At 40.8% G+C, this 27,022-nt stretch overlaps 1 protein-coding gene across 1 annotated transcript in view; it reads left to right on the top strand.

Moving 5' to 3' along the window:
- Positions 1-276: 276 nt before the first annotated feature.
- Positions 277-27,022, top strand: part of XPO4 (exportin 4) — an 85,403-nt gene continuing 58,657 nt past the window's right edge. The window contains exons 1-4 of the mRNA XM_032219888.1: positions 277-378; positions 18,503-18,608; positions 20,387-20,528; positions 23,158-23,296. Of these exons, the coding sequence (XP_032075779.1) occupies positions 298-378; positions 18,503-18,608; positions 20,387-20,528; positions 23,158-23,296 (468 nt within the window). The 5' untranslated portion in view covers positions 277-297. The remainder of the gene's footprint in view (positions 379-18,502; positions 18,609-20,386; positions 20,529-23,157; positions 23,297-27,022) is intronic.

Here is a 27,022-nt window from a genome sequence, read left to right as displayed (position 1 = left end):
GAGTCAGGTCACACGCGCCCGCATCCCCCCTTCCCCTCCCGCACCTGACGGAACTGCTCTCTCACCATTCCCTTCCTCCCCCACCAACCCCGAAGCCATTTCAGGAGGACAACCCGCGCGCTTCCGCCGCCACCCCCACAGCCGACGGGGAAAGCGCCTCACTACGGCTCTGCCCGGCCGGCAAGACCTCCCTGGCCCTTCTTCTGCCCCCCCCCCTCCACCCTCCGGCCTCCCGGATTGGCTGACTGGCCGCCTCGTCCCAGAATGCATTGCATGGCGCGTCATTGAAGAGAGACCATGATGGCGGCGGCCGCGGCGGCGGCGGGGGGAGCCTCCGAGGTGATCGCTCAGCTGGAGAGCGCGGCCAAAGTGCTGATGGTGAGGGAGCCCGCGCGGGTCGGCGGGTCGGCCGGGGAGGCGGAGCGGATGATGGGGCGGGATAAGCCGGGCTCTGTCCTTAAGGGGAAGCCCCGTGTCGTGCCCCTTTCCCCGGGGATGGCTCTCTTTGGACTCCTCTAGGGAAGCATCCTCGGATAACCGGGGAGGTGGCATCGCCTTTCGTGCCCTGGAAACTTTTGCAACAGGACGGGTCTTCCTCTGCCTTCTTGTCTGAAGCGGCAACTCCGTGCATCTTTCCTCCAGCTTTATATAAGCCTCTTGGATCCCCCCCCCCCAAAGGCGGGCAGAATCACGTTGCTTGGCCACCCTTCGCTTTTGTCCCTGCAGCTTTACCATCACCTCTTTAATGTCCTGCGAGGCTTGGATTCCAATCATTGGTATCATCGTATCCCAACGTGATTCTTTCCTTTTCACTTCGACGTCCACGTGCTCAAATTTGTAGACCAGGAGGAGTGGTTCCCCCCCCACTTCCCAGTTTCTATCATGGTTCTCTTCTCTTGCCTTCCCCCCCCTTCCCTTTTAATACCATTTTTTCAGGTTTCCTGATAAGAATGTTTTAATGTCAGCCTCTAATCAGGGGTGGAATTCAGCAGGTTCTGGAGAACCGGTAACAGGAATTTTGAGTAATCTGGAGAACCAGCAAATACCACCTTTGGCTGGCCCCAGAGGGGGTGGGAATGGGGATTTTGCAGTATTGTTCCCCTGGAGTCGGGAGGGAATGGGGATTTTGCAGTATTCTTCCCCTGGAGCAGGATGGGAATGAGGATTTTGCAGTATCCTTCCCCTGGAGTGGGGAGGGAATGGGGATTTTGCAGTACCCTTCCCCTGGAGCGGGGAGGGAATGGGGATTTTGCAGTATCCTTCCCCTGGAGCAGGGAGGGAATGGGGATTTTGCAGTACCCTTCCCCTGGAGTGGGGAGAGAATGGGGATTTTGCGGTATCCTTCCCCTGGAGCGGGGAGGGAATGGGGATTTTGCAGTATCCTTCCCTGGAGTGGGGAGGGAATGGGGATTTTGCAGTACCCTTCCCCTGCCACGCCCACCAAGACACGCCCACAGAACTGGTAGTAAAAAAAAATGAATTTCACCACTGCCTGTAATACACAGCCATTTTACCAATACTGCATGTAGTGTATTGTCTTTTCCATTTTCTCTCTCTTATATTAGACCATGTTACCGAAATGGCTGTTCAGTTTGCTTTTTGTCTTTCTCAAGGGTGGATGGATAACAACCAAGTTTCAGTAGCAGAAGCTTTTCTTTTGTGAAGGTTTTCTGCAAGGCTAGAAACTTCATGCTTCAAAATACTATTTGTGACTAAGCTAAAATAACTTTGCATTTGTTCTCTCTCAATGAATTAAATATATGAAAACAGAAAAAGTTCAAAACTGTTCTCAAAGAGCAAAGAATGTTTGTCTGTAATATGCAATCTTCTAGATTTGGTGTACCAGTGTATGGGATGTGTATAGATTTCCTGAGTAAATGGATCATAATCTGTTCTAAATCCCAGGCAGTAAATAGTGGACATTTTGTATAATAACTCCTTGCAAAAAGAAACAAGCTACAATCAGGATAGTTTTATCTAGATTTGTTACATTGGTTTTCTTTTCTTAAATTCAGAATGGTACTTCATATTTTTTATTTCCCCCCTTCTTAACAGTTCTTTGGTGTAATAGGCTATCAGATTGCTTTTTTGGAAATAACAGGGCGACAGACCATATAAACAGATTAAGAATCCAGATGGATTTGAAATAAGATTTTGAAATTAATTATAAGAATCTTCCCTGTGGGAAAATGGTGTTTTGAATTCTTTAGAAAAACAATTGGAGAGGATTTTGAACACTGAAATTTGACTTACTGTTATAGAATGGAGCAATGTCATTTTAGCTAGTGAGATTATTGGTACATGTTACTGAACATATCTCTTGTTATCAAATATACACCAGTAGCTCTTTTATGGCAGGTGCTTTACAGTTTAGCTGAAAAACTATGTGAAATGCAAAAAGCACTCCTACCACATTAAAAAGTCAGGACAAAAAAGTCCTAGCTAGTCCTCACTCTCTGTGGTATAAATTTTATTAGAGGGTGAGATATAGCATTCAGATAAATAATTCTGATATAGTCTATTACTGTACCATATGAGACTGAACATCTAGCTTGGCTCTTAAGAAGTCTATAAACCACCTGAGGCAAGAGTTTAACTTGTCTTTTTGCTGCTAAGCTTGAGCAATTTTGAAATACAAAGCAGGACTTGCTAATGCAGAAGGTGTGATCCAGGATCCCACTAGATGTGTGCCAAATGATATACTTATTATATAGTCTGTACTTGATCGTGAATACATTTTTATAACAATTTTATTGAAATTTAAAATTACAAATAGAAACTAAGAAAAGTAGAAACAAGAAAAAATAGAAATTGCAAAAAGGAGAAATATATATATTAACAATGATAGAAAAAATGTAGAAAAAAATAACTTTCCCTTCAATAAAACAAGTATAAACATTTTCAAAAGCTTAACACATCTAATATTTCAATCCAAACTCTCTTCATCCCATAACTTGTATGTATAAAATAACAAAATTGATTTCATAATTCACAATTCTAGGTTGACCATGAATAAGTTTAGTTAACTTGCGCTGTTTTCTTCTACCAGTCAATGCAAAGCTTTGACTTTTTAAATTATTTATAGATCTCCAAACCCTCTGAGAGAGAGCAATAAACCATGGAGAATATATATCTAAATCAGAGTTGTCAAACTCACGTCATCACAGCGGTGTCAAGTGACATAGCAGGATTTTCCCCCCTTTGCTAAACTGAGTGTGGGCGTGGCCAGTGCGTGATGTATCCGGCCTATGGGCCGGGAGCTTGACAACCCTGATCTAAATGAACTTATTTGGTAGACTTTAAGATTGCCTCCTTTTTTACAAAACTTGAATCTAGTCAGGAAATTGGAGTATCATAAAGTACAGTAATATGGCTTTAATTTGATCTGTATAATTCTTTTACACAAAGTGGTAGTGTTAAAAATCTTAGAAGTTTGATAAAAATTCTTGATGGCAATGATGCAAATCCTAAAATAAATTGTAAACTTTGGGAATTGGTAAAAGTTTTTTTTAAAAGAGTGCTAAATAATTTGGCATTACATTATCCCAATTTTATCTGCCTATTTTAAGGTTCAGACTGCTTTGCACTATTCTGAAGTTGTAATGAATTCCTTGCAAAAGTACACAATGTGTGAACCTAGCAAATAATGCTGAATTACATCTTTTAGTATTCTTTACTATTGACCTAGTGGCTGAGAATTACCCAAATTCTCAATGTTTGCATTTGTGCACTTTCGATATATAGATTTTAAAGTTTATATATTCATAAGGTAATTCAGAATCACAAACTAAGAACCTTACTATTATAAATTTAGTCTACAATTTTGTAAGCATATGTTTGGCTATTAGTGCTACTGAACTAAGTGAAGTTTGATTTTGAGTAAGCATATTTAGGACTGCATTTTCAAATAGCATGTCTAGATATAATAAATGTAGGAATTATATAGCTGCTATTTGTATCTTGAACATATCCATAGTTATTTTCATTTGTCATTTCACTAGTTTTAAGTCAAGTATCTAGTAGAAAATGTGAATAATTTTTTATCAGATTTGCCCAAATTGCAAATATTTGATTTCCATAATTGCAAGTATCTATACTGTAATTGTATGAATTTGTACTGTAAATGTACACATCTGTAAAAGATGAAAACTTGATGGAATGTTTTTTCCTCTAGTTTTCCCCAGGACTCGTGTGTGTGTGTGTGTGTGTGTGTGTGTGTGTGTGTGTGCGCGCGTGTGTGTGTGTGTGTAGTCCTCAACTTAAAACAGATCATTTAGCGATCGTTCAAAGTTACAATGGCAATGAAAACAGTGACTTATGACCATTTTTCACACTTATGACTGTTGAAGCTTACCCAGAGTCATGTAATCAAAATTCAAATGCTTGGCAACTGGTTCATATTTATGATTGCAGTATCCTGGGGTCATATGATCATCTTTTGCAACCTTCTAACAAACGATGTCAATGGGAAAGTTATATTCACTTAACAACTGTGTTATAATTTAATAACTGCAATGATTCACTTAACAATGGTGACAAAAAAGGTCATAAAATGGGGCAAAATTCACTTCACGTTGTCTCGCTTAGCAAGAGAAATGTTGCTCTCAGCTGTGGTCGTAGGTTGAGGACTACCTGTAGCTCCTGCTCTTTCCAGTTGACTTAGTCTTCTTCCTAGTTGCTATCCCTTGTTGCAACTTCTTCCTAGTTACTATCCCTTTCCCTAAAGATGCAGCTTTCCTACAGCAGTTGGAACAAGTAAAGGTGCCAACAATAACCACGAGACCAGCTTTTGATGTTTCAGGTCTTCAAAGTGCTTATATACAGTGGAGCTGGGTGGGGTAGAGGCGCAAATTTCAGTTCAGTACGTGATACTTGGATACATTTTGTAAAAACATCAGTGAATTCATTCAAAAATTAACTATTTTTTCTTTTTGGTGTAATTAAGCTCAGCAGACTATCAGAGAAAGCCAGGTGTAGCAACTTTGATTGTAACTGATGTTGTACATAGATTTAACCAGCAGCAACTTTATGAATCAGAGCAGTCTGCATATTAGTAGGTGCTGCCACCTGCTAGTAAATCTACAACACAGTACAGTACAAGTAATCCTTGACTTACAGCAATTCATTTAGCGATCTTTTAATTAAAATGGCGGTGAATAAAATAAACTTATACCAATGACCAGTTTTCACACTTAACAACCATTGCAGCATCTCCATGGTCACATGATCAAAATTCAAATGCTTGGCAACTGATTCACATTTATGACGGTTACAGTGTCCCAGGATCATGTAATCAACTTTTGCAACCTTTTGATAAGCAAATCAATGCGGAAACCATATTCGCTTAATAATCATGTTACTAACTTAACACGTGATTCACTTAACAACTATGGCAAGAAAGCTCATAAAATGGTGCAAACCTCACTTAACAAATGTCTCACTTAGCAATAGAAATTTTGCGCTCAATTATGGTCATAAAGTCGAGGACTACCTGTACAGTAAAGCAAACAGACAGAAGTCTTGCCAGTGAGAAAGTTCTCTTCTGAAAATAATCATGAAGAATGGGAGAATTCATGATAATCATGCCCAGCTTCTAAACACTGTCTATAACATTTCTGGCAAGAGCTCAGGCGTTCCTAAAATTTGTGGTTTCTAGATGATTGACTTTTTAATCCCATAATTTTTGGAAATAGAGCTATTAAAATTGCTGAGATTTGCTAGTCATGACCAGCCTAAGTCCCACTGATTTCACTAAGTATATCTCAGTGTGACTAAGTAGGGATCAAACCTTAAGCTTTTATACAATATTGTATTCTTACGGGTTGATAATTCAGATAATATCTTAATGTATTCTGTGTCATGACTGATGATCTTGGCATGGGCTTTGCTCTCAAAGTTGCCTGTAAATATTTTAAACAAAGAGTTAGTTATAGAATTACTGCCTTTGCCAATAACTTGTTTGAGGAAAGGGTATGAAAGACTCAGTAAAAGTACCATATTTTCCAGAGTATAAGATGCACCAAGGTTTTGAAGAGGCAAATTTTTAAAAAAAGTTTTTGCATTCTGTAGATCTCCCAAAAACTCCCTCTTTTCGCGAAAATGGGCCTGTTTTTTGTCAAAAAAGGGGCATGCATATTCTTTAGGAGGCTTATAGAGTGCTCCTATGGGCTGTGGGGGGCAAAAATGAGCAAAAAAAGGGCCCATTTTTTGCTCATTTTTCCCTCCCCAACCCCCAGGAGCATTCTGGAAGCCTTCTAAAGGCTATGCATGGCCGTTTTTGCAAAGGGACCAGGTTTCAAGAGGCCAAAAATGCTGTATTCAGTGTATAAGATGCACTCAGATTTTCACCCTCTTTTTTGAGGAAAAAGGTGCATTTTACACTCAGAAAAATACGGTATATAGGACTTTCATTATTAGAGAATATTCTATAAAGCAGCATTCCCAAACTTTCTATTTTCCTGTAATGCGTCTGGAGTACATCAGTTTGAAGAAGGTTCCTGTAAAGGAATATGGGACTATTAAGGCATCTGGAATGGAAAAAACTGGATAAATGAGGATTACAAATATAAAGTGGCTAATCTAATTAAATTGAATTGGGGTATTTTTTTTTAAGAGAGAGAATTGATTTATTGTAAAGAAATCACAACATCTCAGTATTTTTTGACACCATGGGAAAATTAATTTTAGTTTTGCATGCTAAATTCAACATACAAAATACATTTTTAATCCCATAGCCATTCATGAATAAGGAAGTTCCTTCCTAACAAAATATGTACGCTTGCCTGCAAAAAACACTTAACACATTGACCTGGCTCACACAACTTACTAAGCCATAATATAATTTGTTTGCTTTTGGCTCAGCATGTCATACAAACCGAGTCAATTATGATTTATACAATAAGCATGCCTAAGCAAATCATGGCTTAGTGCAGTATGTGAATTTAATTACTGACTCCCCTTTTTTTTGTATTTTAACAAGTGCTACAGCTTTGAGTATTAAATATCAAAGAGGATTACTCTACATGTAGATTTCTGCAACATTTAATTTTGGAGTTTCTCAAGAGCTTAAAACACAAAATTCTGCACAAACTGTTAGGTTAGTTAGATATTCTTGTCAGTTGTGATTTTGATGGCTTATTTTTGTTGTGGCCTTGCTGCTAAGAATAGCTTTTAAACTGAGATATTATCTTTAGATACTGTCTTGATTCAATATTACTTACAAAATAATAGAGGAAAGTATTTTTTTTTCTTTTTTGTAAAACAATTCGTAAATTGCCCTTTCTATTTCCTTTTTCTTTTGTTTCCATTTAGTTCCTAAATACTTTAAAAAATACAATACAATAGAGATTAAAAATATTGAAGTGTGTTGAAAGTACCTGTTAAGAATGTCATGTCAGCAAATTCTGACTTTGAAGATAATCTATGTAAAAAAAGGTTCTGTTTTCTTCAACTATAGCCGTTGTCCCTGTATTGTTTTTGAAAGAGCCTTGTGTTGCTGATAGCATTAGCCGTCAGCTATGCAACTAAAGTAAAATTTATCATCTATGTACACATATTGTTATGTTAGTTTTATATCCTGCCTTTCTCTGGCTTTTCAAAACATTCTCCCAAAAAGATGAATTATAATTATTTACCTCTAATATCTTGAGAGGAGCATATATTTTAAACAGGTTTTCTATTTGGCCTATTGTCCTGACTTTCAAAAACTTCCAAGAACTTGCATTTTTCTATCCCTTAATTTTTACATTCCAGCACATCCTTTCCCGTGACCTTCAGTTCCCTAGTTCAGTTCAAAGGCTTCCTGCTTTCTCAGAAGATTATACTCTTCCTGTATTTTCTCAACATCTGCAAGAAGCTATTTCTTTATTTTTTTTCAAATCTCTCTTCAAAATGCTGCTTTTTCATTAACCATCTGGCAAAGCTTTCTACTTCCTCTTCTGTGCCATGTTGGGCAAAAACTCTGGGAGTCATAACGAATCTGGAAAGCAGTAGGATGAGGAAATCTAACTTAGAGTGATCACACCTGTAATAAAAGAGTAGCTGGGAGGTTTCAGTTATAACATTGTCAATTTTACATTTTACCTGTGTTTCTTTTCATGTGACTGCTTGTTCCTTAGCAAATGCTATATTCCAAGTTCATTGGAACAACAATCTATCTTTTTTTGCTATCTTTAACCATTTTGGCCGATGATTCATCTCCCCCCCCCCTTTTCTCTCCTTGTACACATAACTACCATATATACTCGAGTATAGGCCGACCCGAATATAAGCTGAGGCACCTAATTTTACCACAAAAAACTGGAAAAGTTATTGACTCGAGTATAAGCCTAGGATGGGAAATGCAGCAGCTACCGGTAAATTTCAAAAATAAAAATAGATACCAATAATGTTTTTGAATATTTGTTTCAAAGAAAAACAGTAAACTAGCGGTGTATTCAATGAAATACTTCACTCACCTCATGATGCTGATGTCCCGCTGTGATGATGATGTCCCGTGCAGCCGCGGGAGCGATGTCCCGCCTCCTATGACACACGGCACAGTGTATGTGTGTGTGTGTGTGTGTGTGTGTATGTATGTATGTATGTATGTATACGTATTGCAGTGGTGGGTTCTGGCCAGTACGCCCCGGTACAGGCGTACCGGTGGCTGCTGGGAGCAGTAGTCATCATACTGGAAAGGTGCTTTGGAGGGCCCACCCGCCTGCCCTTGTTCCTGTATTTAAGCCAACTGGGCCATTTGTGCATGCACGCGCAATGTATGGCACCTGCATGGTGCTCCGGCGAGCAGCTGGAGCATCGCAGGGCAGTGGGTGCGCATGCGTGCACAGCGCGTGTGCCTGTGGTACACTCCCGGCCTCGTCACAGCGCACCGGTTGCGGCAGGATCCGGAATGCAACACTGATGGTCTGTGTGTGTGTGTGTGTGTGTGTGTGTGTGTATTATTGTGTTCATTAGTTGTCATTAAATTTCTTTTACACTAAGAAAACCAACTTTGGATACATTGGGAAGAGTTAAGTTCTTTACATAGGAAACAAGCAACATTCACTTAGATACGTTTTCTAATTGGCAATTACAGGTAGCCCTCAAGTTAAGATGGTAATTGGGACGGGACTGTCCATAGTTAAGTAATGCTGTCAAAGTGTGACATCATGTGACCTCATTTAGTGACAGCAATTCCCATTGTTCTCATTAACTGAATCCCACTGGGCAAAGATCAACCCTGATCCAAGCATTCCTGGTTTGCTCTTCCCAGTAAGGAGTTTAAGTGAGATAAGGAACTCTTTTCTCTGCCTGAAAGCACCCACATGCACACACCTATCCCCCCCCCTCCCTTGTTTCTGTCTTTTCTGGCTTGCCCAAACATCAGCAGTCTTCGCAGTGATGGCGCTGGGACTGAAATAGAGGCCTGGTGCCTTTAGCAGTTTCAATCAGCTACCATCTCCACCCAGGCCTCTACTTCAGTACCATCAGCACTGCTATAGAGTATAGCAATAGCATTTAGACTTGTATATCTCTTCACAGTGCTTTCCAGCCCTCTCTAAGCGGTTTACAGAGTCAGCATATTGCCCCTAACAATCTGGGGCCTCATTTTATCCCACCTCGGAAGGATGGATGGAAGGCTGAGTCAATCTTGAGCCTGATGAGATTTGAACTGCCAAATTGAAGGCAGCCAGCAGTCAGCAGGAATAGCCTGCAGTACTGCATTCTAACCATTGCGCCACTGCGGCTCACGGTTTCATTCAAACCCTGTGCCACAGTATCCTGGCCACAGCCAGCAACCTCAGTGCCACAGCGCAAAGCCCAACCACTCTCGCTAACTTGCACTCTGCCTGCCCTGCCCTGCCCAGTTAAATTTTGCATTCTTCCACTGCTACTGAAGTGCATGTGGCATGGCCCTGTGTGAGGCAACTGCAGGCCATGCCAGACTTTCTTCCCAAGGCCGCTCCTGCTGTCCTCCAAAAAAGCGTGCATCGTTCTTGCAGTGCTTCAGAAAGCTTTCAGGGACCTTCTGAAGCATTGCGAGAATGATGGCTGCAATCTGGAGCACTGTGGGTGCAGCTCCAGAAAGAGCCTAGTGTGGCCAGTAACCTCCTCACATAGGGTCAGTCTACGGGTGCCTCACCAGCAATGGGATGAAGGCCACCTGGTTGTGACAGGGACTGCAGAGCACAGAGAGGTGAATGTGGCTGGGGTTTGGGTTGAAATGGATTGAATTGGCCACTCCTCAGTGATAGTGGTGTGCTAGGGTTGTAATACAGATAGTCTTGGGAGTTACGACCACAATTGACCCCAAAATTTATGTTGCTAAGTGAAACATTGGTTAAGTGCCTTTTCCCCATTTTATGACTTTTCTTGCCATAAGTTGTTAAGTGACTCATTTACATTTGTTAAGTTAGTAACCCGGTTGTTCAATGAATCTGGCTTCCCTATTTACTTTGCTTGTCAGACGACCCTGAGACACTGCAATCTTCATAAGTATGAAGTAGTTGCCAAGCCTATGGATTTTAATCATGTGACCATGGGGTATGCTGCAACGGTCATATGCGTGAAAAATGGTCATTTAAATCATTTTTTTCAGGGTTGTTGCAACTTTGAACGGTGACTAAATGAACGGTTGTAAGTTGAGGACTACCTGTAGAGGCTGGGGCAGAGGTAGTTGGCCGAGACTGAAATGGCTGAAGACCCTCGGCTAGTCCCAGGGCTGCCACAGAGCAAGGCTCTGTGCAGGGCTGCCAAACGGACAGAAATGGGGGTGAGGGTGCAGAGTATCGAAGCACCCCGTAAGTTATAAGGGCAGTTACTTTTCCAAACACCTGAATTTTGATAACCATCACTTTGGAGACCAGTCATAAGTACTACATGGTTGTTGAACGAATGGTCATTAAGCAAGGAGTAATTATATTATGTGAGACACGGAGGCTCAGTGGCTAAGACACTGAGCTTGTCAATCAGAAAAGTCAGCAGTTCAGCGGTTCGAGTGCCACGTAAGAGAGTGAGCTCCTGTTTCTTGTCTCAGCTTCTGTCAACCTAGTAGTTTGAAAGCACGTAAACATGCAAGTAGAAAAATAGGGACCACCTTTGGTGGGAAGGTAACAACATTCCAGGCGCCTTTGGCATTTAGTCATGCTGGCCACATGACCACGGAAACATCTTTGGATAACGCTGGCTCTTCGGCTTTGAAATGGAGATGAGCATTGCCCCCTAGAGTTGGGAACAATTAGGACGTAAATTACCTTTAATTATATTATATAATGACCACACTAAATTATTTTTAGTATGATTCAAAGGCAAAAAGATCTTTTGGAGCACTTGGAAATGCTCCTTATGGCACTTGCCTGCAATTCCTTAAAGGCACTACATCTTTTCTTGAGGTGGCAGGAAGCACAGCTACTCTTCATAGCTACAAAGAGCTATGAAGACAAGTGTTTTTTGAAGGAGTTGTACACAAGTGTGAACTCAGATCCTCAGAAGACCTTTTGCCTTTGGAGCTCAGGTTCTGCATACTTCTATATCTATATTTATATTGATCAGAAGGGAAAAAGAATCCATATCTTCTTTGCTCAAGTTCAGGAATACTTGATAAAATCATTACTTTGAAAACTAAATTTGGACTAAATCACAGGACAAGTAATGTAAAGAAGAGAGCAGTTTCAAAAATACTTTTACTTTTGCTATAATGAGGACTCATCTGTTTAAAAAAAAGTCCACTAAACGATCACAGAAATCAATAAATTTAAGTAGCTCTCTGGGTGGTTGTTGAAGTCTTAATTAGATATCCAGAAATTTCCAGAAATAAAAACTTGAAAGCAAAGCAGTTTTCCCCTTTGTGAGATACAAAGTGAATGCTGGTGGTTGACCAGCACAAATGTTACAATTCATTTTTTAACCAAAATAGGATATATTTGGGGACCCACGATTTTGCCTAGAATTGCAGTGTTTGATGATGATTTGTATTTTGAAAGGGTCATCATTTGCCTTTCCCTCATTTTCCTGCAGACCTCCATCCCCCCCCCCAAAAAAAAATCTTTTACACACAGGGAAAGGAATTGCCATGTTCTCTTGATGGAGGCCATTCCTGTGTACAACTATTCTTAGCTATGAAATTGCTTATCCGGAGCAATATAAATTCCTTAAGAACGGTCTTGTTAGTCGATTTTTAGTGTTCCTCTCATTCCTATGTGTTATAAAATGCTCATTGGGCTTTTTTATTACTATAAATTAATGTACTGTTGTCAGTTTTTCCCCAAGCTATCCATAATTCTCATAAATCCGTATAACATTATGGTAGTACTATTATTCACAGAGCCTGGGACAATTTGTCTAGACAAAGCTTTCCTAAGCTCAATATGGTCATTAAAAATATTGCTGTTACAACGTCTTTGTCTGATGTTTTCTCTAAGTAATAAAATTTCTCAAGTGTGGGTTTGATCTCAAGTGTCTTTTTGCTTCTTATTGTAGAGTGTTTGAATAAGTTGTCCTTTATTGACTCGTCCTCTTAAAAAAGCCATTGAGCCATCTTTTGTAATCTCTTGGGCTAATGAAAACATGCTTGCTTTGTCTTTCCAGTACATTCTTATTCTTGCAGGTTTTTTAAAGAAAATATTCCTTCTTTCAAAATACCTTATCGGTAGAACAAAATATTTTATTGGTTGCCAAAGTAATTTAATAAGTGCTGCAATGTAATAGCAAATAATATGTGATTTGGAGGGTTCCGTTAGGGCTGTAAGTTCCTTTGAAGTACGTGTATGTTAAATTGTGCAACTTGTTGAAATGTTGCAGTTAGAAGAAGAGATCAGATATGAATTTCAATCAAGTGAAAGTGATCAGTTCATCACTTTGTCTGTAAGATATATGTGTGTGTGTGTGTATGTATGTGTGTATATATATATATATATATACACACACACACACACACACACACACACACACACACACACTGTTTATGGTTTCTTAGGTGTGTTTTGTATACTGCTTACCGTATTTTCACCCATATAACCCGCCCACGCAAATAACCCGCCCACGCATATAACCCGCGGGTTTTCCGGATCGTGCAAATATCTTCCGTATACCCCGCCCACGCATATAACCCGCCCACGCATATAACCCGCGACGAGTAAGAGAGAAGGGAAACAGCTGAGATGGGGGGGGAAGAAACGGAGAAACAAGCCTGCGCAAGCTGGGGAAGAGGAAAGGAACGGAGGAGAAGGAAACAGCTGAGATCGGGGTGGGGGAAGAAACGGAGAAACAAGCCTGCGCAAGCTGGGGAAGAGGAAAGGAACGGAGGAGAAGGAAACAGCTGAGATCGGGGTGGGGGAAGAAACGGAGAAACAAGCCTGCGCAAGCTGGGGAAGAGGAAAGGAACGGAGGAGAAGGAAACAGCTGAGATCGGGGTGGGGGAAGAAACGGAGAAACAAGCCTGCGCAAGCTGGGGAAGAGGAAAGGACCGGAGGAGAAGGAAACAGCTGAGATCGGGGTGGGGGAAGAAACGGAGAAACAAGCCTGCGCAAGCTGGGGAAGAGGAAAGGAACGGAGGAGAAGGAAACAGCTGAGATCGGGGTGGGGGAAGAAACGGAGAACAAGCCTGCGCAAGCTGGGGAAGAGGAAAGGAACGGAGGAGAAGGAAACAGCTGAGATCGGGGTGGGGGAAGAAACGGAGAAACAAGCCTGCGCAAGCTGGGGAAGAGGAAAGGAACGGAGGAGAAGGAAACAGCTGAGATCGGGGTGGGGGAAGAAACGGAGAAACAAGCCTGCGCAAGCTGGGGAAGAGGAAAGGAACGGAGGAGAAGGAAACAGCTGAGATCGGGGTGGGGGAAGAAACGGAGAACAAGCCTGCGCAAGCTGGGAAGAGGAAGGAACTAGGAGAAGGAACAGCTGAGATCGGGGTGGGGGAAGAAACGGAGAACAAGCCTGCGCAATCTGGGGAAGAGGAAAGGAACGAGGAGAAGGAAACAGCGGAGATCGGGGTGGGGGAAGAAACTGGAGAAACCATCCTGCGCAGCTGGGGAAGAGGAAGGGAACGGAGAGAAGGAAACAGCTGAGATCGGGTGGGGGAATAAACGTAGAAACAAGCCTGCGCAAAGCTGGGGAAGGGAAAGGAACGGAGGAGAGGAAACAGCTGAGAGTCGGAGTGGGGGAAGAAACGGAGAAACAAGCCTGCCAAGCTGGGGAAGAGGAAAGGAACGGAGGAGAGGAAACAGCTGAGATCGGGGTGGGGGAAGAAACGGAGAAACAAGCCTGCCAGCTGGGGAAGAGGAAAGGAACGGAGGAGAAGGAAACAGCTGAGATCGGGGTGGGGGAAGAAACGGAGAAACAAGCCTGCGCAAGCTGGGGAAGAGGAAAGGAACGGAGGAGAAGGAAACAGCTGAGATCGGGGTGGGGGAAGAAACGGAGAAACAAGCCTGCGCAAGCTGGGGAAGAGGAAAGGAACGGAGGAGAAGGAAACAGCTGAGATCGGGGTGGGGGAAGAAACGGAGAAACAAGCCTGCGCAAGCTGGGGAAGAGGAAAGGAACGGAGGAGAAGGAAACAGCTGAGATCGGGGTGGGGGAAGAAACGGAGAAACAAGCCTGTGCAAGCCTCCGATCGTGTAAAATATCTTCCGTATACCCCGCCCACGCATATAACCCGCAGGGGGGCGCTGTGCATGTAAAAAACCGCATATAACCCGCGGGTTATATGGGTGAAAATACGGTATACAAGGTAATACACCCATATATTAGCTAGACTTTAATATGTACTTTGTGTGTAAAATTACACATACTGCTTATACAAGATAATGCACATATACTTTAGCAAGACATTAATATGCACTTTGTGTGTGTAAAATTACAGATATTACAAGTCTCACAAATCCCTTAAGTTTAGGCATTTGTACAGTGCTCTGCTATGATTTTATTCAGTTGCTGTTTTCTGCTAAATGGGACCATAATTCCTTATGATAAGCTATGCGGTTGTAAAATGCAGTGTCATTTGACCTGCCATTTAATGATGGCAGTTCCAGTGATCCCCAGATATTGCTGTTAAGTGAGGACCATGCAGGTCACTATAAGCAAAAACCTCATGTGATTGCGACTCCAACTTTCTGCCAGCTTTCCCATTGATTTTGCTTGTGGGAAACTGACACAGAAGATTGTCAATTACAATCACATGACCATGGGGCACTGCAACAATTGGAAATCCGGGCCAGTTGCTTAGATCGTGATTGTGTGACTGTAGTGATTCTGCACCGGCCAGAACGTTGAGGACTGTTGTGTTAGGTGCAAGTAACCAGGAACAGGAAGCACTAAAAGTTTATTACATGCAGCTTATACACAAGAATCTGATTACTAATGGTCAAGCCAAATTGGTGCTAGATAAGGGTCAATGGAATTTGTGGGGTAGGGGGACTTAGGTCATTTCTGAGAATGCAACGACTCTAAACCAATGATATGTTTAACCCCGCCCTTAGTCCCAGCCTGTTCATATCCTACATGGCCATAACTACAACTTGTTCAAGTACTGTCACAAATTTAAATGGTCACACTGAATGAGTGATTGTTAAATTAGGAACACTTGTACTTGTTAAATTATATGGGGATCTTCTATTCTGATAGAACTATGGCTCCATTCCCTTCATCATAATCTCAAATGAAACAGTTTGATAGAACTCTCAGTGTTAGAACAATGGATGGCTATGCTAAGGAGAAAGATAAAAATTTTGCCTTCACGGGCATTTCTTTACATGGGTTGTGCTGTAAAAATGCCAATGTCATGTGCATATTCCATGAAATACCGTATTTTTCAGACTATAAGACACACTGGTGTATAAGATGCACCAAGATTTCGAAGAGGTAAGTAAGAAAAAAAAGTTTTTGTCCTCACCGGCCCCCAGGAGCACTCTGCAGGCTTCAGCAGGGCTGGATGTAGGCAAAAATGCCTCTGCTTTTGAGAAAAATGATCCATTCTTCACCCATTTTTTGCAAAAATGGGGGAATTTTTGCCTTTCCCCAGTCCTGCTGAAGCTGCAGAGTGCTTTTGGGGGCTGGGGGAAGGCAAAAACACCTCTGTTTTTTGGCAAAATGGGATGCGGGGGCAGGAGGCCAAAAATGGCTGTATTCAGTGTATAAGACACACCAACATTTCCACACACTTTGGGAGGGGGGGGACGGTGCGTCTTATACTCTAAAAATACGATAATAGGTGAGAGAAGAAGATGTTGGCTGAATAAGCGAGAGAGAGCTATGGACCTTTTTCATAAGAATCCTATAGTTATGAAATATATCTTGTGGGAGTCATCAGACTCTATCTGTACCATTTATTTATGCAATCTTTTTCTGGACTTAGTACTTATTCTCACCATTTGGAACTGATAAGCATTTTGGAAAAGTATTTTGATCTTTGTAGTGAGTTGGCCACAACGTAACTTACATTACAACCCAACTTTTATTTTAACCCAACAGATGGCAGTACTTCCCAATTGTATCTGATTTTAGAAGCTAAACTATATTGGCCATGTTTGGTTGGGGGACCACCTTGAAACCACAGGACTGTAGGCTAGACATCCTGGAAGAAGGCAGTGGCAAACAACAGCCATGCTAAAACTGCATATATGGCATTGTCAGAAGTTGAATGTAACTCAAAGGAGGTTTCATCTTTTTAGTGATTCTAATTAATCAAACTCAATATGAGCAATCTTGCTTTTTTCTGAATTAATGCTGGAATTGCACTAGAGGGCAGCATGCTACTAGACTACAGTGTCTGAAAATTCAGGTTTCTTAACTTTTATTAGTTTCTTCCTGGGAAGAAGTACAGCCACCTATTCCAGCATTTTTACATAAATGAAGTTAATTTTAAGGTGTGCCATTTTGTATACAAGAAAACGATAGTAAAGGGTATCGTAATCTTAATTATTTGCACGCCACTGATAAGAATAAGTTTATTGTAGAACTATGATTTATTGATATATCTTATTTAGTTGCTTCTCAGCTTTGTGAAATGCTAATAAAAAACATCCAAGGTAAAAAAAAAACCAAGTATAATAATGATCACGCTGTAGGCATGTTACCTTCATAAATTAATATGTCATAATATAACAAATACATCCGATCCAACATTCTTTATTGGTAAGATACATAATAATGAAGTTGGAAAGAGCTTTTTCCCACATTTAAATTAACATTTCATTACTCTTTCTGTGAAATATTGGGGGGGAAAATCTCAGTAGAATAACTTTCCCTAGCTTTGGCATCCATCAGATGTATAGGCTTTAATCCCCAGAATTCTCTACATGTCTATCCTGGTAGGAATTTCTGAGAAAATCTACATATGGGGACGGCGCCGACACAGCAGAAAAGCAGCAATAGGACAACTAAATGATTCATTTGAACACATCTTCAGGGTACTATTGAAAACCACATCATAGAATCATCATTATACAGTCTTATTACTGGAATTATACCACCATTTCTAGGGATGTTGTCCTTTTACTCTTTGTGCATTATTGTTTTCATTTGGGGGTTTCTTGGTTTTCATCCTATCTTCACCTTCCAAAGTCACATTTGCAAAATGGATGGCTATACAAATCAATATCATCCGATCTGCAAAAATCCACATAAGTGCTAGATTTCCATCTAGCTAAGACCGTGATGGTGAACCTATGGCACGCGTGCTACAGGTGGCACGTGGAGCCATCTCATCTCTGAGGGCATGCGAGCTGTTGCCCTAGGTCAGCTGCAGCATGGATGCGCACACGGGCCAGCTGATTTTCGGCCTTCGAAGGACCTCTTGGGGGGATGGGGGAGGCTGTTTTCACCCTTTTCAGGCTTCAGGAAAGCCTCTTAAGTCTGGGGAGGGCAAAAATGGGCCTACCGGAAGTTTGGAAATTGGCTGTTTCCTGCTTCCGGAGGGCCTCTGAGGAGGCATGGGGAAGGCAATTTTCACCCTCCCCAGGCTTTAGGAGGGCGGGGGGTCATGCGTGCATGCACAGGGGGGCAGGGCAGCAGGGAGTTTGTGCACGCATGCGCAGCAGTGGAGTAACAAGGGGACATACGCACATGCGTGGGGGGGCTTGTGGGGGGAATTGAATTATGGGTGTGGGCACGCATGCACGCGCTATTGCGCGCTCCCACACATTTTGGCACCCGAGCCAAAAAAAGTTAGCCAACACTGAGCTAAGAGTTAACATTTCTGTATTTATTTCATTATTGTGAACTGTCTTTCAGTTCAACATTGACAACATTGTGAGTTGTCTTGTTATACTGTCATATCAAATGGTGCTAATTACATATTGTAGGCTGGATTGAATTGGATTGGATTAACAGGTTGCAATACAATACTTCAATGGACTAGGTTAAGTGATGAGCTTTCATCTGATTTATTAATTAGTTGCTACTTTATTACTACTGCCTTAATTCATTGTGTTTTTTATAGATGAAAGTAAAGGCTTTTTATTGTGATATATACTTAAATAAGAAATGGCAATTTTTGATATTCTATAGTAAGAAAAAGTCTTCATTTTCTCTGTAGGCACCACCCTCCATGGTCAATAATGAACAACGTCAGCACGCCGAACACATATTTTTATCATTTAGAAAATCAAAATCGCCGTTTGCAGTTTGCAAACATATTTTAGGTAAGTCCTATGTTTTGATCAATGTACGATTAATTGATAATCATGTAGCTTTCTAAAACAGACTAGGGATATATGTATGAAATGCTACTTTTTCTAGCCGTGTCAATATGAAGGTAGAGATGCACATATTAAGCACTGTTAACTTGAAAATAAATAACTCTCATTTATCCTAGTGAGTCTTGGTTTTATGTAAACATGGTTAAGAAGTTTGATTCAAATATTCAAATACAGTTGATTCCAGAAATTGTATCCTTACACCATCTTAAGAGCTATGACACTTAATTTATGCTTTTTTGAAGAAAACTACAGCAATTTAAAATATTTCTTGCTTTTTTTTCAATGAATCAAATACAAAGTGATTTTGCAGTATTTAAAAGATCATCACAAAACCAAATTGGACAGATTATACATGTGTAAGAAATTGATGTTAATAATGAAATAAATATCCAGATAAAGGTTAACAGAATACAGGTAGCCTTCAGTTAACAGCTATCTTGTTCAGCAACCATTTGAACTTACAACAGCACTGAAAAAGTTGGTTTACAATTTGTTCTTGAACCTATGGCCAGTTCAAGGTCCTTGTAATCAATTGATCAGAATTTGTGCACGTTGCAACTGGCGCTCATATATGATGTCATCCTGTGGTCACATGATTTCCATTTGTGACCCTCACAGCTGGCTTCTGACAAGCAAAATCAATTGGAAAACCAACAGGTAGTAGTAGCATTTCGCAATCGTGGACATTGTGTTTAATAGCTATGGATGAAGCAACTGAAGTGAAACTGACATCATTGAGTCAGATGTAGCCATGTGATGTTTCACTTAATGATAACTTCGATTAGCATTGGACTTGCCAGCCCCAATAGCAGTCATTAAATGAGGAATACTTGAAGAACTATTATATATGGTGTTTTGATTGAAGCAGTGTTGTTAAGATAATAGAAATGTCTTGGGTAGGTCTATTAAGCATTTACAAGGTGTTACAAAAGCATCCAAAAATACTAATAATAGAAAAACGTCAATGGGAAAATGGCTAAAGACAATGGTGTACATCATGGGTGTCAACTTGTGGCATCACGTTGCTGTCATGTGACATTTCATGGACTGGGGTGGGTGTGGTCTGCGCAGTACGCATCTGGCCCGCAGGCTGTCAGTTTATATGCTTCTCGGGGGGAAATTACACACTATTGGGATAGAATCTTCTGATTTCAGACTGCTGTTTTGTGTTTTCTTGCTAGTGAGTTGAGCACAATAGCATCATCCTTTTAGTGCCTGGGCATATGATTGTGTCTAGGATGGTGTTAATACATTGAATTGGAGGACAGCAAAATATTATGGAATATTTTCATGTCACCACTGGATTTTCACTGGGAGAATTGTCTCTAAAAGTGTCTGCTTTTTGCATTGATGTGTGACCATTCCCTTTAAAAAATCACCTTGGGTTTAACACTTATTTATGCCTAATATTTACTTACTTCTAATTTTAACTTGCTGATGCTAGTGCTTCAGTAACTTGTTGTTGTTTCTGCTGTTGATTTATGCATTTTTATATATTTTTAAATATCTGCTGCAAAATATATATAGCTGTGTTTGAACATTGCAAAGGACGGGCTTATAATTGCTGTGAATCCTTTAGAAAAAGCTAGTTCCAGTCTATAATTTCAGACAAAAGTAAAAATAACATTAAAATTATATTTTTCATGTGGAGATCTACAAGGTATGTGTTTCAAGCTTTTGCCTATAGATTATGATTTTGTAAACCTGCTTTTCTTTAACAGAAACTAGTAAAGTGGACTATGTCCTTTTTCAAGCCGCCACAGCGATAATGGAAGCAGTTGTACGAGAATGGATTCTGTTGGAAAAAAGCAGTATAGAATCACTACGAACATTCCTTTTAACGTATGTCTTACAAAGGCCAAAGTAAGTACAGAGCATGGTTTAAAACATTGATATAGGTTTTTGAATAAGAACTTTAAAAATTATATGCTTCCCAATTGAGATAAATAAAATCCACATAATGAATTGGCTTCTGTTTTCATAGCCAAAGAAAACATGATTCCCTGATAGAGTCAATGCCACATATACAAGGGGGAGTTTCTGTCCCTGCGATTTCCAGTTTAAAATATGATGTCCTATCTAATGGACAGACATTCTAGGATTGTGATGGCGAACCTATGGCACAGGTGGCACACGGAGCCATTTGTTAGGGCATGCGAGGCGTTCCCTGTCAGCTCCAGTGCGCATGTGTGCGCTGGCCAGCTGACTTCGGCTGTTTTTCGCTCTCCAGAGGCTTCCTTGAAGCCTCCAGAGCATGAAAAACTGTCCCTATGGGCAAACCGGAAATTCAGGAGCAGACTTCCGGTTTGCTTGTAGGGCTGTTTTTCACCCTCCTTTTGCCCTCGCCCAGAGGCTTCCCTGAAAGCTCCGGAGGGCAAAAAATGGCCCTATGAGCAAACCAGAAGTCACCGTTCCAAAACTTCTGGGTTGCCCATGGGGCCAGTTTTTTACCCTCCAGAGCCTTCAGGAAAGCTCCTGAAGGCTCCGGAGGGCCTCCGGGGAACAGTGGGGACTGTTTTCACCCTCCCCAGGCTCCTAGAAAGCCTCTGGAGCCTGGGGAAGGCAAAAAAAAGTGCACCAAAAGCGTGTGTGTGTGTGTCATACTGGCTCACACACATAGCATTATGAGTGTAGGCATGCCTCTGCACGCCCCCCTACTCTCCCCCCGCTTTTAGCATGAGATCCAAAAAAGGTTAGCTGTTAATTGTTCTAGGATGATTCCAGGGACAATATTAATTAATACAGACTACTTGATGTAGGTGATATAAAAGAACTTCTTATGTTCACATGCATGTTAATAGTTGGTGGTGATTGTTTTGGGCCTCCGAGATTCTTTCTAGAAGTTGGTGTAAATTAGAGGGGATGTTTCACTTTTGGTAGGGCCACTCTAAAAGTAATAGGGGTAGTCATACCCTCCTGGAGGTTTTGCTTATTGGGGTTTTGTTGTTCATTGATTCCTCTTGTCTCTACAAGCCCATCCTTTGGCTTAGATCTGTCTGAACACTGAAGGGATATTGCATGAAAGGAGGGATTGCCCAAATTAAAAGGATTGAAGATACAGTTGAAGCTGTATCTCCAATATAGATACCGTTTGAGAGGTTGCTCTGTGTTCCAGCCTTGAATGATGCACAAAGGGCAGCTTAAAGGAGAGAAGAAAAAAAATGAGAAAAATCCCTGTCTTTAAGTTTTTCTTCTTAGTCTTGCATAAAACATGGGATTAGGGTACATGAGTAATTAACATATGCCTCTTCATCTCATAGATACCGTAATAGGCTTCTCAGAGAAAGAAGGTGGCAATTTGCAAAATATTATTAAGTACAGAATATTTGCATGTTTTTCCTTTATCAGGAAAACAGGTAATTGCTTCCCCAGCATTTCCGTGGGTGGTAAGCAAAAAGATCAAGAAAGCTCTGTCTTAACAAACTATAAAGATAAATAGGCTGCTAAAATAAATATATCCAGTTGCTAAATTTTTATAACCTAATTCCTTTTTTTAATTTCAATAAATATGATTAATCTTCCAAGATAATGTTTATTAACTATTTTAATGTACCGTATTTTTCGGAATATAAGTTGATGTTGATGTTGATTTTATTTATATGCCGATGCACTTTGCATCGGCATATAAATGCAGATGCACTAAGATGCACTTTGTTCCCTCAAAAAAGAGGCTTAAAATCTGGGTATGTTTTTGGCCTCCCGATACCCTGCTCCCTTTGCAAAAATGGCTGTGCATAGCCTTTAGGAGGCTTCCAGAGTGCTCCTGGGGGCTGGAGAGGGCAAAAATGAACGAAAAACAGGCCATTTTTTACCCAGCCCCCAGGAGCACTCTACAAGCCTCCTAAAGACTATATGTGCCCTTTTTTGACAAAAAAAACGAGCCCGTTTTCGCGAGGTCTGCAGAGTGCAAAACCTTGTTTTTTTTAATTTGCCTCTTCAAAATCTTGGTGCATCTTATACTCCAGTGCGTCTTATACTCTGAAAAATACGGTACTCCAGAAAGTGGAAAACCTATTGCTGATTACATACTGCAGCTAAGTCTAAACGTACATTTGAAAACCAATAAGCAAAATATCAGGGTTGAATCTTATTTCCTGATCCAAATAAATAGATGTCACCATTCTAGAATTTAATTCAGCCAGATAAAACTATTGTAAACAGCCACAGTCACTATATGACAATTTAATAAATAAAAATAAAACTATTGTAAACAGCCACAGTCACTAAATGACAATTTAATAAATAAAAATAAAAAGTGTGCTATGTATATACGAGCTGTGCAAATTACAATGGGAGATGTGACACAGGGGATGCTGCAGGATATGAACTGAATCTGTCCCAAAGACTAGATACTCCCCTGCCCCCCACCCCCAAGCCTCCTTTCTAAAAGCAGTACAGCTAAGAAGAGTTTGTATGTTTTTGCTTTGTAAACAATAATGTGGTCACTTTGATCAGGACTGAATGTATCTTATGTATGTATTTTATTTTGCAGCCTCCAGAAATATGTGCGGGAACAGATATTGTTAGCAGTAGCAGTAATAGTGAAACGAGGTTCTGTAGACAAATCAATTGAATGCAAAAGCATTTTTCATGAAGTCAGTCAGTTGATAAGCAGCGGCAATCCCACAGTGGTAAGTTCTCGTGTTTAAAAACACAAGTTTGTTTACATCATCCTGGACATTTTCTTCCCTGTCATTATACTAATTATTTACTTTCAGGAATAATTTAAATCTCCCTCCATGCTTGTGCCTTCCAAATCTGCCTGGAATTGCTGTATCCATTGAGCATTCTCAAGTCGCAATCGCAACAGAGTTGGAAATAAGGAGTTGAGGAAAAAGACATTAATTCAAAGAGATTCCCCATTCTGCTCCATGAGTAGATCAGACCTAAACTGCTCAGGGGGGAAAGTTTGCCATTAAAAGGTAAAAAGGATAGGCAGCTGTACAATATATTTAGCAATTGAAGTATAGCAATAAATTATGTTCTGTTTTTCTGACACCAATGGTATTGGTATGCTTGGGTTCAACTTTGCTCCTTAATTACCACATAAATTGTTTTTGAGTCTCATATATTTTTGACTTCCCAGTTAAATTATTAAGTGATAGATAGAATAACAGAGTTGGAAGGGATCTTGGAGGTCTTCTAATCCACCCCCCCTACTCAGGCAGGAAACTGTATACCAGTGATGGCTAACCTTTTTGTTGTCATGTGCTGAAAGCATGTGTGCGCCTGCACCTATAATGCAATGCGCATGCGTCCCCCCGCATATGCGCACGACCCCTCCTGCGCCCTGTTTTGGGACTAGTAGGCCTCCCTAAAGCCTCCTGGGACCAAAAACAGGTTGGGGGGGCTGCCGTACACCCCCCCGCACTCCCCACATATGCACGCACATCTCCCTCATCTCCCCTGCACATGCGCAGCAGAGACCCGAAAATCAGCTGTCCAGTGGGAGATGCATGCACATGCACGGTGGAGCTGAGCTGGGGTGATGGCTCGTGTGCTCGCAGAGAGGGCTCCGCATACCATCTCTGGCATGTGTGCCATAAATTCACCATCATGGCTCTATACCATGTCAGACGAATGGTTGTCCAATCTTGTCTTAAAAACGCCCGGTGTTGGAGCATCCACAACTTCTGAAGGCAAGTTGTTCCACTGATTAATTGTTCTTACGATCAGGAAATTTCTTCTTGATTCTAGGTTGTTCTAGATACCCAGATAGATGTTGAGGTTGAGCACTGAATTGCCAAATTTGAAGGGTCGTCGCTTTTTGTATCTGAATAGGTTTTCAATAGTTATCAGAGATTTTATTCCTATTTGGTTTGGTTTACATCTGTTCCCTTACTGTGTTCAGTCCGTAAGTCAGCTGTTGGAATGGCCTCAGGAAAGACCTTTTCCATTCCCTGGGGAAGTGGTAGGGTTGGGTAGAAGGGATGTGTGCCGACTCTGAACTGAAGATGGCAATATAAAATTTACTCATGTTACATTTTTAGAAGCCAATGGGGAAATATCCTCCACCCCCTCATGCAGCTGTAAATAGAATTCCAGCACCTTATTTCCACTTGCGCCGTTAGTTCCAATTCCATATGGTGTGCCAGAAAATGCTCCACTCTGGAAATGAGTTATCTGTACTGCTTGCTAAAACCTTTGGTAGCTAAAACGGAATGGTCTGAGAGAGCTTATCTGCAATAAAATGAATCCAATGCCATGTGTGTGGTGTCAGGGTTCCTAGTAACAACCCAACGAAAGAAGACTCCGAGGCTTCCAGATCTGACATATAGCAGGAAAAAGAAGGTCTAAGAATAGCAAAACACATGTCACAGGGCTGCAAAATGTATAGATATTCATAAAATCCTTTACCTGTAATGATGACAACTTCAACCTTATATTAATAAAGCATAAGTTGAGCATTTGTCAGCCATTTTATTAGTTTAAACATTCCCCAGCTTTGTGACTACTTGAACTACAATGTTTTAACTCTCACTGGAAGATTAGGACAAGGTTGGTATCCATACTTAATTACAACTTGAATTATTTTTGCTAATAGTTCAAACTTAGCACTGTTTCTCCTCTCATCCATTTCCATTCTGAGCAAGGGAAACTTTTAGCTTTCAGGTTATTCAACTCCAAATCTGTCTTACGCTCCCATGTGAGTTTCCAGATATCAATCAAAATAATATCTTTGGTTTTCAACACTTAGAAAGCGGTTCCCTCTGGAATATTATTCACAAAGACTTACTGCATTATTGCCAAGTATGGGATATTTACATTTGTACATTTACCTTTACATGTCAACTTTTTATTCTGTGAACTCAAGATAACATACATAGCTCCTTCCTTACCATTTTATCCTCACAACAATTTTGTAGGGTTAGGAGTTAATAATTACTGAGTTCCTGCATCTCAGAATAATTGCCTGTTCTGTCATGGTGTAAATGCCACTCTCTTTCTTAGACTCGACGCTGAGCAATCTGTTTTAAAATTTGATTGAGTTAAATTTGATATGCTAAGGCCTGGTGCAGGCTGCCCGTTTATGATCCCTTGGGAAGAGTCCCATATGCACAGTTGATTGGTTGATTACCGTATTTTTCGGAGTATAAGATGCACCTTTTTCTCAAAAAAAAAAGGGTGAAAATCTGAGTATGTCTTATAAACTGAATATAGCATTTTTGGCCTACCGAAACCCCGCCTCCTTTGCAAAAATGACTGTGCATAGGCTTTAGGAGCCTTCCAGAGTGCTCCTGGGGGCTGGAGAGGCCAAAAATGAGTAAAAAGCATGCCAATTTTTGCTCGTTTTTGCCCCCCCAGACCCCAGGAGCACTCTATAAGCTTCCTAAAGGCTATGTATGCCCCCCTTTTTTTACAAAAAGTGGGCCCGTTTTTGTGAAAAACTGGCAGGTTTTTGCTCATTTCCCCCCCCCCCCAGTACTCTACAAACCTCCTAAAGGCTATACATGCCCCTTTTGTTGACCAAAAACGGGCCCGTTTTTGCGAAAAACAGACCATTTTTGGAAGATATGCAGTGTGCAAAAACTTTTTTTAAAATTTGGCTCTTTAAAATCTTGGTTCGTCTTAAACTCCGAAAAATACGGTATGCGCCATCAGATCGTGTTGACTCTTAGTGACTACATATATTTTCTCCTCGACAATCTGCTTTTATATACAACCGGTGGTACAGGTAGTCCTCAACCTACAACCACAATTGAGCCCAAAATTTATGTTGTTAAGTGAAAAAATTGTTAAGTGAATTTATCCCATTTTACGACTTTCCTTGCCACATTTGTTTAAGTGAATCACTGCAGTCATTAAATTAGTCACATGGTTGTTAAGTGAATCTGGGTTCTCCATTGACTTTGCTTGTCAGAAGGTCGCAAAATAACTCCTGAACACTGCGACTGTCATAAATATGAATCAGTTGTCAAGCATCTGAATCATGTGACCATTGGGATGCTGCAATAATCACTATTTATATGTCACTATTTTCAGTGCCGTTGTAACTTCAAATGGTTGCTAAATGAACTGTTGTAAGTGGAGGACTATCTGTATTTAGTAAATAGTAATCTACACTTAGAAAAGTGTAAAAATAAGCTTTAGTTACTCACTGAGGCAAGGCAAGTACGACATTCATAGAACATGATTTTATCTCAGGGAACTGATTCAATACATTTAGTACCTTTTCCCAGTATAGCTAACATTGGTCTCTGATGGACAGAGCTTCTGCTAAAAAGCCAATTACTAATTTTAGTCTGGTTAATTCATGTTTTCCACCACTGATTCCAAGATGCTGAGGAAATGTATGTGGAATAAATTCCACTTAACCACAAATGCCTGCAGCTCATTGGTCCTGGACCCCGGTACAG

Source organism: Thamnophis elegans, chromosome 6, assembly GCF_009769535.1.
Source record: "Thamnophis elegans isolate rThaEle1 chromosome 6, rThaEle1.pri, whole genome shotgun sequence".
NCBI lineage: Eukaryota > Metazoa > Chordata > Lepidosauria > Squamata > Colubridae > Thamnophis > Thamnophis elegans.
Note: the sequence above shows the minus strand (reverse complement) of the source record. Positions and strands in the feature narration are given on the sequence as shown.